This window comes from Mercenaria mercenaria, chromosome 4 (assembly GCF_021730395.1).
Source record: "Mercenaria mercenaria strain notata chromosome 4, MADL_Memer_1, whole genome shotgun sequence".
Classification (NCBI taxonomy): domain Eukaryota; kingdom Metazoa; phylum Mollusca; class Bivalvia; order Venerida; family Veneridae; genus Mercenaria; species Mercenaria mercenaria.
In genome coordinates, this window is record NC_069364.1 from 14,842,189 (window position 1) to 14,859,319 (window position 17,131).

General features: G+C 33.3%; 2 protein-coding genes across 2 annotated transcripts; both read right to left on the bottom strand.

The window, feature by feature from the left end:
• Positions 1 to 3,205: 3,205 nt before the first annotated feature.
• Positions 3,206 to 10,088, bottom strand: LOC123553215 (uncharacterized). Its single transcript, XM_045342960.2, has 5 exons — positions 9,524 to 10,088; positions 8,081 to 8,765; positions 7,614 to 7,685; positions 7,071 to 7,128; positions 3,206 to 6,794 (listed from the first exon to the last, which is right to left on the bottom strand). Exons 1-5 carry the CDS (start codon positions 9,887 to 9,889, stop codon positions 6,359 to 6,361), a joined length of 1,617 nt encoding a protein of 538 aa, XP_045198895.2. The 5' UTR covers positions 9,890 to 10,088; the 3' UTR covers positions 3,206 to 6,358.
• Positions 10,089 to 15,691: 5,603 nt separating this feature from the next.
• LOC128556131 (uncharacterized) lies at positions 15,692 to 16,474 on the bottom strand. The gene has a single exon (XM_053540061.1). It carries the CDS (start codon positions 16,472 to 16,474, stop codon positions 15,692 to 15,694), a length of 783 nt encoding a protein of 260 aa, XP_053396036.1.
• Between the last annotated feature and the right edge of the window lie 657 nt (positions 16,475 to 17,131).

The window sequence follows — 17,131 nt, forward strand, 5'->3', positions numbered from 1 at the left end:
TATGATAAAGCTGGTATCTGTTTGTCTTCGTTTTTTTTTTTCTTTTTATTTTTTTTTTCTTTTGTGTTGTTTTTGTATTACTATTTTTCATTTAACCCATTAATCGACGTGATATCACAGGAAAAACATTTTCCAATATTGATTGCAGACTAACTTTCTAAAATATTACGTATTTTAATTTTTTTCACTTCTGATTATCGTATACTTTCTTTCACCTGACAACCTTTCAAAGGGAAATAACTGGATATAACATATATTTGTTGTTAATTCTTATCTTCGGCTTACATAAGGGGTGTTGCACTTTACATTACTCAATCAAACTGAGTCTGCCATTATTTTGCTTTGTTGCATTCTGTGCCTCCAAAGGATATTCTTACAGATTTATTACAAATTACATTTAGCAAAAGCCTCCAAGTTTTGGAAATCCGAATCAACATTTTCATAAATTAGTTTGAAACTAATGCCTTTATGGATTGCACTTATAGCCATGTTCGCACTTGAACAGAATAGAAGATTTGTGTGGAAACGTTTAAATTGCAAGAGGGTCATGAAAACACTATATTGCTCAAACATAAATAACAAGAAACATTTTTTTCCATTATTTTGGTATTTGCCTACAGATTCACAGGAGATTTTCAACATTTTTCATACATGTACAACCAAAATGAACATGTTTCTCAGAGTAGAATAATTTTAATAATCTTGGAAGATTGTCATCATTAACGCATTTCAAATTGTTTTTAGGCGAACTAGGAGATGATGTCGGTCGATGTCCCTATCATTTATCTTCGGCGGCAACGTGTTACATCAGTAGTTAGAACAGTCTTCTTTCCTTAAAGGGTCAACAACTGAACATTTGTGCAACATAATTTTAAAATCTGACCAACGGTTTCTGGCAAGACAACACCTCTATTATAATATTGATATAATATAAAGCCTGATGCATATACGGAAAACTTATCATACCCTTCTGCAGCCATGTTTTTGACGAATCAAAATAGTTTTGGAAACCTTGGTTGAGGATTAACATGGAACCATTTGTGTGAACTGATTTATTCTGCAGAGCGCCTATTCCCTCTCGAGACCGTCTTTATGTATTTAAAATTCCAATATTTTACAGAATGATAAGTCTTCCCAAATGGCGATTGAACCCTACTAACATGTACTTATTAAGGACGGCTGACTATTTTTAAACTTGTATAATTTTCCTTCCAGCTTTGATACATGGCAATTTTAGACTTGTAACTTTCGACAATAACACTTTTACACTTTTAATTTGAGACCAGAAAGTTTCACCTGTACACTTCAATTGTAGTCACTTACATGATTTTTTGTGCATTTAATGTATGAAACATGCCTTTTACAGATCTGTTGCAAGTGTAAAACATGTCTGTTTTACAGGTTAAATAAGAACACACTAGGTAAGTGTCCATAGGACACAGGTGCTCCATCTTCCTGTCACTGGATATGTTTTCATAACCCTTGGTGAAATATTTATAAGTTATATATGCAACCCGAACCTTTAAGCACTTCCTAGACCTAGTTTTTAACCCATATTTTGTAATCACAAAATTTCTGTCCACGTTTTATTAAGATTGGACTAAAAATCTGGGTCCTAGAGTGTAAACAAGCTTTATCTTTGACTTGACATGGTGACCTAGTTTTTGACCCCACATATGCAACGTGACCAGATAAGAACTCGATCGGATTTCATAGAGACAAATATTCTGATAAAGTTTCATGCACATCAGATGAAAAATGCAGCCCCTACTGCACACTCCCCAGATAGCCTATATCCAAACTTGACCTAGATTTGATCAGGACAAACAATCTGTTCAAAGTCCACGAATATCCAGTGAAAAATGCAGACCCTTTTGCATACACAGGGTTTTTTATTCGACCAGGTGACCTAGTTTTTGTCTCCAGATGACCCATATTCAAACTGGACATAGATTTCATCAAGACAAACAGTCTGATTAAATTTCATGAATATCCAGTGAAAAATGCAGCCCCTATTGCATACACAAGGTGTTTTCTTTTATTTGACCAATTCTCATGAGTGTCAAACTTAAAATGTTGTCTCTAGAACGTTTACAATATTTTCATTTAATCAGCATTTCGTGCTCAGGTGAGCTAAAAACAGGTGCACTACTTCAAATGCATAATGATATTGCTGTTATGTTTCATAGCCCTAGGTCAAATACGTTTTAACATATATATGCCTTTTTTAATTTTTGACTATGTCAAGGGTTATAACTCTGATTTTGGCTTAATTAAATCTCTTAAACGAACTCCAGGTGTTTATCTTGACATGCTGAATAATATTCCTTTGATGTTTCATAATCATAGGTCAAAACTTTTTGAGATACACGCGACACAAACTTTTAGGCCTTTTTGTATATTTTGACTAAATTAAAGACCATAACTCTTGTTTGGTTGTGTGAGATAGCAATTAAATACCAGGAGCACAACTTAACGTGCTAAATAATATTCCTTCGAAATTCGATGGGGCATATACTTTTTGAGTTATGCACGATAAAAATTTGGACGGACGGACAGACAAGGGCAACCGTAAATGCCCAAGTTGGGGTGGGGACACAAAAAAATAAAAATAAATAAAAATACTTGTTAGACTGAAGCTGAAATTAAACACAAACTGTTTATTTGTAGAATTTCAGTAAATTGCAAGATGTAACATTATAAGCATGAAATTATTCGAAGAAAACAGTAAACTAAAAATAAATTCCTTGCCAAGTATTGTACTGATTTGCAATGGTAATGCATAAATCCCTCTGCATGGAGATACAGCCGGCATTTCCTATTCCCCACGTCTCCCCCATCGGCAAGGGATCCAAAAAATATGAATTTCTGATGAATGTTACTGTATTGACATTCTTCAACATATTAGCCAGGGTTTTACTTTTTGTTTTATGTATTCAAATTAGACACGTAAGTTAAATTGATCGCATATTCAACCACTGAATCTTAATTCATTTAGTTATCCGAACATCTTCCTGTATATCCTATCACTGGGTATGGAATAATAAGCCACATATCAAATTTTACGCACATTCTTTGCAGATCCCAAATTTCGTATATCTATTTGTTAGCCTCTGTCCTATAATATACCAGCACATGTTCTTTAATTTAGACATAATGAGTAAAGCTGATGATAGTATGGACAATATTGAATAGACAAGACAAATAATATACATAGAGATGAGTTTATTCAATTCGTAAAGAAAGCGCTGAATGACAGATTAAATGACACATGTACATTCACATAACGGAATTTCAAATGTCCCTTCAATATCTTTGACAATATCTTCCATATTACTAACAGTGTATTTGTTTTAAGTTATTAAATGTTTAGAAACGTATGTCGTAAATATTATTTTATGTATTGTACTGACTGAACCAAAATTTAAAAAGTCACACAATTACGCATAACTGTCTATAATTCAGAAACGAGCGATTTTCCTTATGAAGCATGAAATCATAATAAAAACAAAATAATGTTGTCTGTCAATAACCTACACTGTCCAAACTTGTATTACATTTAATAAATGTACTGTAGCATTATGAATGTTATTACCAAAACAAAACCCCAACAGAAATCAAACAAACAAACAACAGTTTGAAGTTTCTATTAGTACAGTTATGTGATTTTAAATATACAGAGATAAGTCCAATATGGTTTTCTACTAACTAAATACATTTAATTTCCTGATAACAACTCTTTACTCTATTTATTTCTCATTTGTTATTTTTCTACGTTAATTTCTTTTGTTTATACAATGTCACAAGTATGACATTATTTCAAACGTACCTCTTACTGTATACTTCAGTGTCGCTTGTTGTGGTTTGATCTTAATAATGGCAATGTTGTTGTTGCCATTATTATAGGGCATTTTTTACTACTATGCATGTATAATAATACCTACATACAGATCAGCTCACGCGGAAAACCCATTCTACTCGATCCTCGGAGGATGGCCAAAACGAGTACCAAGGCTCCGACTCGAAGCTTCTTCGAGTCAGCCATTTTCCGTCAAGGAATTTCGCTATCTGACTCCGAGGATTTATGCGAAGTCACTCGAAGGAAATTTTCGAAGTGACTCGAAATGAAATCCAATTAGCGGAATACACACCTACATTTGTATATTGGTTTCTATTGTTTCCGAGTCACTTGACGGAATTCCTTCGAGTGACTCCGAGACGAATAATTAATTACCTATAAAAATTTAAATGAGCCTTCGAGTAACTTTGAGGACAGATTTCAGATTATTTGGAGCAGGGTGATAATATTTTACATAGTGATACGCGAAATAACACAATATTTGTAAATAAAAATAATACTGAATTGTAAATAAAAATAATACTGAAGTATTATCTTACTTAAACCAAATTTTTCTGTTTACTTAAGATATTTTATTACTGTTTGAGTGGATAACGCAGTAGTATATTTTATCCTATTTATAATTCCTTCCAAATACATAAAAGAAAGACCACTTTCATGATAAATATCATCATTTCTCGTATAATTTTCAGTAATTAATAAAAGTCGCTTTTCTTTCACGGCCATTAGCGTAACGTTTATCTAGTATCATATAGTTTCTAATTTATTCCATTTTACATCAATTTATTTCTAAATTTAATTCGCACTGTCAGAAACTGTTTCAATATTATATTCAACAAATCACTATTCTTTAACGGCAGTTATTTGAAATTCTGTTTTCTTTTATTTTACTTTTCTAGCGGGCGTAATATTAAAGTTTATCTAGTTATAAAGTATTCATATTTTAGTGCATTTTCATGAATTTATTTCTAAATTAAATTCGCAAAGTCAAAAATTATTTCTATATCATCATACAACAAAGCAGTTTCCTTTAAAGGCGCTCATTTGGACATTTGTTTAATTATATATGATTAATAATTTATTCCGTTCTACATAAATTTACTTTTAAAACTAATTCGCATGTGTTTCAATATCATACTTAACAATTTACTTTTAGCGGGAGTTATTTTAAAGTTTATCTAGACTAAGTTATAAATTATTTGTAATTAAGTGCATAAATTATTAATAATTACACGATGTTTTTCCTAAATTTAATTCGCAAAGTCAGAAATTATTTAAATATCTAAATTTAACAAATCGCTTTCCTTTAACGGCGGTGATTTCAATGTTTGTTTAATGTCGTGTGATTAATAATTTAGTTTATTATAAATAAATATACTTCTTAATCTAATTCGCATGGTCAGAAACTATTTCAATATCAAAATTCACAACAGTTTCATACATTCAAATATAAAAAAGAAAAGCTAATTATTTAAAAACAATCCGTAAGTAAAGAAATGCTGCCTCGAAGTTTCGTCAAATCATCTCGCGGCACTCGAAACGACCGATTTATTGTTTATTACAGACTCGAAGTCGCGCGGAGTGGCCATAAAATACCGGAAATCATTAAAGTGTTACCTGAATATTTTCGACTCGGAGTTCCGTCAAGTAATTTCTCGGAGTGACTCGACAAAATTCCGCTAAAGTATAACTATAACAGTCGGTACTCCGAGAATTAGACAGTACTCGGAGAAATTCCTCGCTATGCAAGATTTTTCCTTCGAGGAAAAACGGAAAGTGGGTTTTCCGCGTGAGCTGATCTGTATTACTCGCTTGCACATAATACACATTTGTACAATTGTTATCTTTGTAAAGATCTGTATTGAGCAACTACCATTAAAACTAAATATGGCTCTTTCACTATCATGTTTCGATGCTGTAATGTATTTACTTACAAGTAAGATAAGTATACGCATTAAAAGAATATGATAAGCGTAAATCTTTAATATCAATTCAACTAATATCCCATCGATGTTAGTTACCGATACCCGGTCTCCAACCTTCGAATATTATTTTTCTGACTTTCATAACCTCAAAGTTGCTTAGATGGAACGGATCTCCTTTCAGGACTTGCACATCAAAGTTTCTGAAAAACGAGCCATCAATTTTGTTCTTGAAACACTCATCTGCAAACTTTCCAAGACCACACTGTCTGAAGCATTGTATGGTTTCCAAAACCGAATATTGATAAAACTTGTTCTTTGTCTGATCTGTTTCTAGTATGTAGTTACTGTTTAACCTTGACAGTGAAATGTCATGTTCATCGCTTTGTTTAGATACAAGTACACAGGATGATGCTTCTATTTCCATGGCTTGAGGTGAAACGGATGAAATCAGATTCTCTTCCGTAGCAAACTGTTCATTAATTGAAGTGGTTACACAGTTGTCTGTTATTTCTCTGTTTGGTGACTTTGACACCGTGTCTTCCTCATCGACTTGGAATAGGTTTGAATCGGTCGCTTAGTGATGTTGAAGAGAATCTGAGGTCGCACCGGAAGTGGTATTAGAACTACAGTTTGATAACGCAGAATATGGCGCTGTTGGCAATACCTGTTGTATGTTTTCACTGGATTTCAGTAGTCGAACAGACATTTCATCGGCATGTAAATACTGATTTTCCCCTGTTACCGGTTTGATAGAATGAACTTTGATTTGGCTTAATGTAGATTGGGAGCCAATCTGTTGCTTTTTGTAGTGTTCAGGACAGTCCCTGACATTACCTTCTGAAGAGCACCTTGATATATTATACGTTCGTTCGGTCGCAATATTCTTCAATATGTGCATATCTGAATGATTTTCTTTACTTTTCTTTCTTTTGCTTGTCGTCTGAGTATGTTTTTGTGAAAACCAATTCATTGACTCTTTTCGGACTTTCCCAGAAACTGACATATTTTGCCTGTATAAAAAGTTGCAAGAACATCTCATTAATTTTGATCTTTAGTTTGCAATTCGGTTATTTCGGATTTCTTTAGAATATTATTTGGAATTATGGAGTGACTTCTGAAATACTAATAAAAATTCAATCTGTTTACATCTGTTTTTCAAATTTCTGTGTGAAATATTAACATAGTTTGTACAGCAATGATTTTGAACAAATTATGCATACAAAAGAAACTTTCATATAAAATGCAATAATTCCAGTATCATTATGTGTAGGACTAAACGATATTACCTTTCCTTAGGAAGTAATTGTGTTGTACCCTGGGGATCTAGCGACTTTGTTGGTTTTTCTGAAATTCGAAATAATTCTATGGAAAATTATATGAACTTACGTACTACATCTTACTATATCTTCCATGTAAGCATAAAAATATGTATAAAAACAATTTTCAATACTTACTAGCCTTATGAATTTATCAAGTGATTTTGCTACAATTGTGTTTACTGAGGTGATAAGTAATGATTTAACGATAAACATTTGTTTGACATAAAGCGGTGTATTAAATAGGCTCAGTTCTGTCAAGATTTGGTTTATTAAAAGGACTGCGAAGTTTTGACATGTAGATATTAAAACAAATAACAGGAAACTTTTGTAAAAGAACCTAAGTGTAAATACTCCTCATTAAGGCTGTTTGTGGTGAGTAAGGAAGATATGCTTAAACGGTATTTCAGAACAAAGCTTGATTTACTATCTGATTCTTATAGAGTTTGCAAACCGGCACAACATATTAAAGATCTCACTATGGAAACAGAATTATTTTTCCAAAACTTTTACCTGGTAATGGTGGAGGACAGTCAAAGTTTCCGGTATTATCACCACTTGTCTCGTCGTCATCCTCAGATGAGACTGTTTAAATAGAGTGAACACTTCTTTTACTAAAATGAAAGGTACTAAACTACCCCATGGGAAATTGAATGAAACATTTAAAGCCAGATAATACTATTCAGTTTAGAGATAAACACATGCCTGAATAACATGTTTCCTTTATGAAGCAAAATTTTCTAACCCTCATATAAACGTCATACTTACAAAATCAGTTCAATTTTTTCATGCAGACGAAAAATATTGAAATCTCACATAATTCTATGTGAAGACGGGTGTACTATGTCCCAAATATACAAGGTAAAGCATTTTGTACTTCTAATGATAAATCTAAATTTAAACTACTCAATAAAATTATTCGTAAATGTGTAGAATGTGTATGTTACAAAAACAAACTGACTATTGATTAATAATTTCACCTTGAAAATCAATATATACCACATCAAACATTGCTCTTCCCGAATAATTGCGCTCGTACAAGTCAGGACTTCTTAGCCAGGTAATCGAAGACTGTTCCAAGGGCAGTATATATAAATTCCTGTCTATAAAGTCAGTATTCATGCAGTGACTGTATTTACTGTCAATGTAAGTGTGTTTCCCTTCTTGATCAGGAAATGTTCGAGTTTGAAGCGGAATCAATGGCCAAAGGTTGCTTGGAATTACACAGGTTTTATACGTCTTCTTTTTATTATCTCTCACCCAACCAACAATCATGTCAACATCAACAAATCTCGTTAATTCCATTGGTCCCCAAGCCATTGTTAATAAGCCACTATTCAGTTCATCATTCATTTGAACTATATCTGTTGGATCAACTTCGAGGAACTGAAATACTTTTGGCAATAATTGCAGACGCACAAGCTCAGATAGATGATATAACCTTTCATCTTCAACTTCTGTGAAGTTTACTCTATCGTTCTCAGTGAAAGCGTATGAGTCATGACCATTGCTGCATAGTAAAAACGTTACTCCATCTTCGTTGAATTTTCTAACAACTTCTAGAATTGTCTTTTCGGGTACAATAATGTTTTTACCTATGCCATTTGATGGCATGGTAACTGTGTCTTCTTCTACACGCACAAATCGGGGTAATTCTTGGAGAACCTGTATCCGTTAAAAAACGTTGTCAGATATATGGTTCATAAAAGTACTGAAACATGCTACAAGGAGGGCGGGGCGATACTGGCCCCTAAAGCGATTTAGGTTTAGCCTTGTCTTTCTGGTATTTAGGTTTCTTGTTTGCAATTAAACCAGGGAAAACTACTCGGGAGTTATGTTCTGCAACCAAAATTGGCTTCCGGAACTACTTTCTCTAAACTTTCTTGCTGTCCAAATGCAAAAGCAGCGTTAACCTGTTGGAAAGTGTTTGAGTTCTGTAAAAAGGATCCAGATAATTGACAAAATATCTTGAAATTTATAAAAGCTGCCATTGGCTTTACTTGTTATGCGATTGTGACAATGTACTGGTCAGTACGTCAATAACAATTCACAAACTGTTAATATTATTTCTAAATGTTGGATTTCTTATATAATTTCATACTTTTGAATCAATCCCTGATAGTGGTAATAAACTTCTGGTTAGTCGTCATAAAATCTTAATTTTAATCATTATATGATTCATTTGCTATGTAATGATATAAACGTGCATATTGTATATTTAAAGCCAAACTTAACGTTGTACACATAGATTCGTAGCTAGCGTAACCAATTATCTGCTTATATCTAATTTATTGATTTATTGCTATGGTTGACTGACTTATCCGTTTTTAGAAAATGTGATTTTTACAGAACACCAGTTACAAGCTGGTCGGAGTAACACGCTTTATATAATTAACATAAAAGTAGTTGTAAACAATAATTACCTGTGATATAGAAGAATATCTGTTCTGACTGCCTGGTCTGTGAACAAACTTTAGTGTTCCATTGTACTTAATAGATATAAGATATGAATCATCAACAAAATTATCATGTTCCATGATGAATTCGATACCTTTTGCTTCTTGTTCATTCTCCTTGTCGTTAAAGTCCAAAATTCTAACCTGTGCACATTTTGTTTTCAACCGCCTTTGAAACAAGACTTCTTTCTTTTCTACTAAACATTTTCCTGCAAGTTCATTTGTGTTAGATATTCTTGCAACTATGGGAAAGTCCTTGGTTTTCAAAACTTCACTTAAACTGCTGGTTCGGCTTTCATATTTAATGTTTATATTTCTTGAATATTTCTCCATTGTTCGGCATTGATTTCAACTAACCTTTTATAGCAATCCAATTTCAGTCACTGGTGGTATGTATAACTTTATACATAAGTATCTTACCATTTTTCCCTGTTCATGGGTTAGTATATAATTTCCGTTGAAACGATAATGAGGGTTTTTTCCCTGTCTGCCTTGTAAACAGTAAAATACTGAGACAAGAAGGAATATATTTGCTACTTAAAGTGATAGGAAGTCAATTCTTGCATAATGTTTCATAAGTGTGAAATGTGTAAAGAAGGTCGGAAAATCAGGACGAAATCAATTTATTATGTAAGTACCTCCCCTGAGTACTTGTCTCAAAATAACAATATTTATCTTAAATGTCAATGGAAATGACATCAAAGCACTGAGACGGGTTTATGTTACTACAATTGCACCATCGAATTTTACTTTAAAGGCTTAGCAATAACCAACACAGAGCCTCATATATTATAAAAAAAAAACATGTAAACACATGTTCTGCCTTTTTTTGTTAGGCGTGTCGCTGATTGTACCACATCTATTAATCGTTAAATTTTCAAATTATCCCCTTTTCACATTCGCTAAATATTTTAGCTGATATACAGCAAACAAATGCCTTAAAAAAACTTATTACTGTATTTACAGTAGATGTGTTTACTGAATTAATGCTTCAACATATTAGCTGTCATAAAACCTCTAAAATAGGCACTTAAATCATCTGCCTTTTAGACATTTAAAACAATTCATTTGGGAAACATCAATGTCGCTTACAAAAGGCAGAAATACTATGGTTAAATTTTCATTTCCTGTGATTATAATATATATATATATTGTTTGTTTGTTTGTTTGTTTGTTTGATTGATTGATTGATTGTTTCTGTTTGTCCGTTTATTTGTTAAACTGTTTGTGTTAATGTCCGTTTTAACTTGTTTAAAGACTGACCAAATTTATCGAATCACGTCAAATGATTACTGGAAAAAAAGTTGTTTCTATGGAGGCTTGAACGTGCTAAAATCGTTGTTACATCTAAATGATACAGCATTAAGGTAATGATATATTCTTTGTTTTCAGTTCCGCATCCAGCAGGAACAAGTAAATGTACACACGCAAAGTAATGAGAGCTTAAAATCTTAGAAGTCTTTCCTATAACAAAAACTTATTTTTCCAAGTTTTATTTATGTTCAAGAGTTTCTTAAAACTTTTCCCACTATGATAATAAAGAACAACAAAATATGTCTCATGTAGGAATGTAATTGTTAGGTATTAATGATAGTTTGTAGTACACGGGCGATTATTAAAGAAAGAAAAAGAACTATAAAAACTTATCACAACTTGGTATATTTTCGTTTGAGAATGACTTTTGCATCACTTGAGCAAATATGTTTCTATTAATGTATTTACCAAATTGAGTTAAACCTGCATTTATTACATTTTAATAATTCGCTTTCATATATGGGCACCAGGTACAGTAAATCACATGGTGGATTAGTATTGGTATCTAGTACCGTATCAAGGTTCTTCGGGCATCACCGTTAGAAAAAAATATGTGATTTTCTGTAAAGAATATTCCACATTAAAGACGGCAAAACTAAAGTAAGTAAAATGATATGTTTAGAAACAAGGCACTTTCAAACAATATGATTGTACAAGGAAGATAACTTCCAGCTCTTCTTCACGCCAGTTTCTATAGTAAGTACTTCCTTAATTATAAAACAAATGAGAATACAATGGCGCCCACTTCGGACTAAACGTTTGTGATCATGTCACTATTACTAAATCATATCTATTTTGTTTTAGGAAGTTAAAATACCTCAAGTACATTTGTGACAATCGTTGTTTAAAGCAGATTTAAAAAAATACATTGTATGAGTTTTATATACGTTCGTTTCCGCCCATCCTGTAGCTTATAAGTAGCCTTAAGCATAGTTGGAAAGACTTTAGTTGAGTACGCCACTTTCATATTGTGGTACGGGTACGTTTATCTGAATGTGATGAGTATATATATATTCTATAGATATGTATATTCAATTCGTTGTTTATGATGTCGACAGAACTAAAGATCCCCACGCAAGAGTAATTGTAAAGTAAAATATATGTATGTTATATACCGAGGGCTCAACGCAAAACTATACTAACTACAGTTTTTACTTTTTTTCAGGAGAAGGGAAAAACTTTCTGTTTTTGTCTTTATTCTATAAATTAGATTTATTTTTGGAATTAAATTACTTTTACACTAAAATAATATAAAAATACTATTATTTAATAGCCTACATTATTTTCTTTAAAAGTGATTTATTAGACATATTTTAACTTGGAATAGTTTTGCACTGAAAATTGATTACATTTTACATAATCGAAAGCGCAAAACTATTCTAACTAAACTTGGAATAGTTTTGCATTAAACATTGTCAGTATTTAGAACAATCATTTATGTAAAACTATTCTAACTTAAGTTGGATTAGTTTAAAATTTGCACTTTTATCAGATCTGAATTTAAATAAATATTTATGCAAAAGGATTCCAATTGAACTTTCTTCGGCACATAATCTTTTCATTGTTGTGCAAAAATAGTTCTAAATGAACTTAGCAAGTTTGCGTTAGCAGTTTAGGCTATAAGTTCAGTACAGGGAATCCAATAAAAAAGACAACACATTTTCAAAACATCAATAAACATAATTTAATAATAACAACATTGTTAGAATGCTATAATGGCAAAGAACGGCAATAAATACATTTTGCAAATAACTGGTAGTATATGTTTCTATAAATGTAAAATAAATTATTGATTTAATTAACATCAAGAAATTCATGTCAATTTAGGCTTAATTTGCCTGGGTATTTTCACAAGATACAAGTATTGATGTATTTATATTGTCTCATAAGCCGTAATATAAAATATACTGTTGGTGTAATATCAAATGTACCATCACTAAGCCCATTTTCTTTTTATTTATCAAATTATTATGTCAACTGAACCTGTATTTAAAAAGCATCTTAGTAAAACAATTTACCTACGTTGATGTGTTTGACTTAAGTCAAATACTGTTCCCTTTAATAATGTTCTTGACATAATTTTCACTGGCATGAATTTGAATTTACATATTACATAGGATACTCTAGGAGTAAAATTAAAATAAATCATTTATGATCAGTTCCTAACTGAAAGGAAACAGAGTAAGGAATAAAAATCAATTTTAAAGAAAAACTTAACTAAGCAGAAAATTTTACAAGATGCTTTATGGATATGACGGGCCCAGTTTATTTCAAACCCATCACTTTTATCCTATACTTGGGTAAAGTGAAAATTTCATCACAAAACAGTGAACTAATCTATAGCTATTATCTATGATGGTAATTGTTGAGCTTTATACGGTACCTGTGAAAAAATTCATCATGGTGTAAAGAATGATATGACCTAATCATGTCACTTCAGTCAGGATACCGTAAAATTTTGAAGTAATTAGTTTTGATTTATTTTTTCACTTTTTTTTTGCAGATTACCGCCTTTGCAAATTTAACCATCTCAATTATCTCATTGACAAAATTTTGTCATATGAAATTATCCAATTAAAAGCCTCACTTAACAAAGTTTTATTTCCTAATATTAGGAAATAAAATTTCTTTAAGTGAGGCTTTTAATTGGATGATATCCTAATATTAGGAAATAAAATTTCCTTAAAAGAGGCTTTAGATACAAGGACAATTTCATTTGACATCAAAATACCGATAGTCAGTGAATATAGATTTCAAAAATTCACTCCAAAATAAATGCAAATATTATAGACAAGAGTTACGGACTAAACTAAATATTGCTTTCACATTGCAAATTTTAGTACTGTAGTCTGCTTTTAAAAACCGGTTTTCATTAGAAACTGTCATAGCTTTTAAGCAGCTGTATTTTCTAACTGGGAAGTTGATTATTCAGTGTCATGTGACAGCTCAGAAAAGAACTGGTGGTGTACAGAAGGAATTATTCCATCCCGACGTAGCCTCATTAGATCTTTGTATTTGTCATAGGTAGCATGTGGCCTCTGTTCATATAACTGTTCCAATCTAATGTTTAATGGGTTTGGGATTTCAGTGCTTCTGCTACCTTTTGTATCAGGTTGATATAGTGGACTGGTCCATCATAGTTGTATTTGAATCCAACACTATTTGGACTTTCAAGGCTCAAGGAAAATGTCAAAATATCTAACCAATTCACCTTTTGTCTATCAGTATCCAGATCAAAATTCTTAAGAACTGTAGCCACATTTTTAAAATTGAAAAAATCTGAACAATCCATCTCCTTAACTTCATAGGCAATTTTTGACTTTCGGGCTCCTCTTATGGCAGTGGCCCACTAAGGGGTTGTGTAAATAGGTTTACTAACCTCGCTGTGGGTCTCTATGGCTGCATGCACAGAATCATGCGTATGTCCCTTCGTATTTGTGTTCAATAGACTGCAATTTCAGAGTTTTCATGGCATACCACAAACATAAATATATAATATCTACATTTATTTTGAGAGCTGCAATTGTCGGAAAAAAAGATACATTTTTGTTTACCTTGACTCCTTGAATACTTCAAAAAGTCAATGATATAGACACAGCTACTAATTTCACAGGCTCCTCTTCTTGCTATACTTTCGTTCCAAACGTAACAATTTGCATTTGATGTACCAAGATTGTAAATTGAAAGATTGAATGAATTCAATCTTCTTCTATAGTACAAGGATGATGCTTTTCCCTTTGGTATTAAAAGCACTTTTTCTAAATCAAAGCAGGCAACAAGCAGGTAATCATCTATTCCAGATTCAGCTTTTGCTTTATCATGGTTCTTTTGGGCACTTGCAGACTCTTTATTTTTAATATGCAGATCATATTCACTTTGAATACTGACCTTTTCAACATCAGATGCGTTCCTTTAAGAGGTTTCATGAACCCAATATTGAAGCAGTTATCAAAAATAGAACGATACACACCTTGTGAAACAGACTCCTTTGATCTTCTCTGCATTTCTCTTTATATTGTCTATGCAGTTCTGCTAAGTTTAGGTCCTGTTCTAAATACTCCTTCTTAGAGTCCTTTCTACAATAATGCGACTCAACTCGTGGGTAAGAGTTTATATGCGCTTTTACGTATTCAATTTCAGTTTATTTGGTTCGATTTGGTCTGTTCAAGTGTTTGCCTCGCCTGTCTATTTCACAAACACCAGGGATGATCTTTGACCTTCTTATTGCAGTCCTTACCATTTGTGCTGATACATTTAGTGTATCTAAAAAGAAAGTTTTGCAAACTCTTACCTGTGTTCCATCATTTTGAGGCAAAGACCATGCACATGAAATATTTTGCTTAGAACTGCTGTTTAAACGTTTTCTGGCCTTTGGTTTTGGGGACGAATGGTTAAACAGGAGCTATCTCTGTTGTTCAATGTTCCTTAATCCCCAGTATTTATGGAATATGCTGTCTCTTTCCTCTGAGTGAAAGTTTACCTGGCACTTATATCTGCACTTCTGCCCACATCCTGGTTTTACATACCGTCCACTTACAACTTTTCCATTTCTATTGTAGAATTTCTTACCTGAATTCTTTAGCCTTTTGCGGATGTTTCTGGTCCATTTTTCAGGGTTTCGTTTTCGTTTTCTTCCCCTGTAAACATCTTCAGTAAAAGGTCTACCCATGCCACTATCTATACTTTCCTGACTATCCAGTGCCCCTTCTATATCACTTTGATTCCCTGGTGCCCCACCTAGACCATTCCCTATCTGACACTCAGGTGACTCATCTAGACCACTACCAATATGACATTCAGGTGCCGCACCTAAACCATTCCCTATATGACAGGTGCCCCACCTGGGTCATTTCCTAAATGACACTCAGGCGCCCCACCTACATCATCCCCTATATGACACACAGGCGCTCCACCTAGACCATTCTCTATATGACCCTCAGACACCCCACCTAAACCATTTCCTATATGACACTCAGACGCCCCACCTTGGTCATTCCCTATATGACACTCGGGTACTCCACCTAGACCATTCCCTATCTGACACTCAGGTGACTCATCTAGACCACTCCCAATATGACATTCAGGTGCCGCACCTAAGCCATTCCCTATACGGCACTCAGGTGCCCCACCTGGGTCATTCCCTAAATGACACTCGGGCGCCCCACCTACATCATCCCCTATATGACACACAGGCGCCCCACCTAGACCATTCTCTATATGACCCTCAGACACCCCACCTAAACCATTTCCTATATGACACTCGGGCACCCCACCTTGGCCATTCCCTATATGACACTCGGGTACTCCACCTAGACCACTCCTTATAAGACACTCAGGTGCTTCTTGGTTCACTTTGTGTGTATCACTATGAGACTGCTTTTGTTTTACTTTAAATCTTATCTTTTTCTTACTTTTTAAGTCTGTATCTGACTCAGATTCAGATATATCTAACTGTTCCAATTTACGTTTCTCATATTTTGTGAATTCATATTCACTGCCTGAACTATCAACATCAAGATCAGTCAAGTTCCCTGAATCTGAATCAGATACATACTGTAATTTCCTGATTATATTGCGACAAAACAGACAGAGGTACATCATCATCTGTAGAATCTGTTATATATCATGAGATGTATTTGAATCAGTAAGATTACTGAGATTAGCATCTGTGTCAGTAGCGCTATTATTTCTGATCAGGTCCGGTACTTTCTTTGCAAAATAGGTATACTCAGAATCACTAACATCTGAAAATCCAGAGAATTCTCTGCTTGATGTACTACATGCATCAGAAATTATATGCTTATTGTCTTCAATATCTATAGACGTAATAGTTACGTTTGTCAATTCATATGGGATATTTGCTGCTGTAGAGCATAAAGTATTGGACAGCAATTCGACAAAATTAAATAGTTCATCCTTATTGCTGTGCCCAGTGAGAACTGCACTGCCACCGACAGTAGGCAGCCCTTTGTCATTACGTGCATGCGGATCAAAAACATAAAATGTACCATTGTTGATTTCTGCCATTGTGTAACATTTTATTGTTAAAAAGGCAAATGTCTCAATGTTTTGTATGGCATCACTTAATGTACTGAAAGGGTTTTCAGCTGAAGATGCATGAATATCTCCCCTGTAAATGTTGTTTATTTTGAACCTGAAATTTGAACATACTTCAGGATTATTTCGCTCTGAAATCAAGAGATAGGGTTCTCTCTGTTCACTTGCGCTTAATTCTGTATACAATTTATCCCCATTATTTAA

Coding starts and splice junctions, on each gene's coding strand:
- LOC123553215 (XM_045342960.2), bottom strand. CDS start 9,889: ATGGAGAAATATTCAAGAAATATAAACATTAAATATGAAAGCCGAACC. Junction 8,766..9,523: donor GATATTCTTCTATATCACAG/GTAATTATTGTT, acceptor TAACGGATACAG/GTTCTCCAAGAATTACCCCG. Junction 7,129..7,613: donor CTGTCCTCCACCATTACCAG/GTAAAAGTTTTG, acceptor TTCGAATTTCAG/AAAAACCAACAAAGTCGCTA.
- LOC128556131 (XM_053540061.1), bottom strand. CDS start 16,474: ATGATGATGTACCTCTGTCTGTTTTGTCGCAATATAATCAGGAAATTA.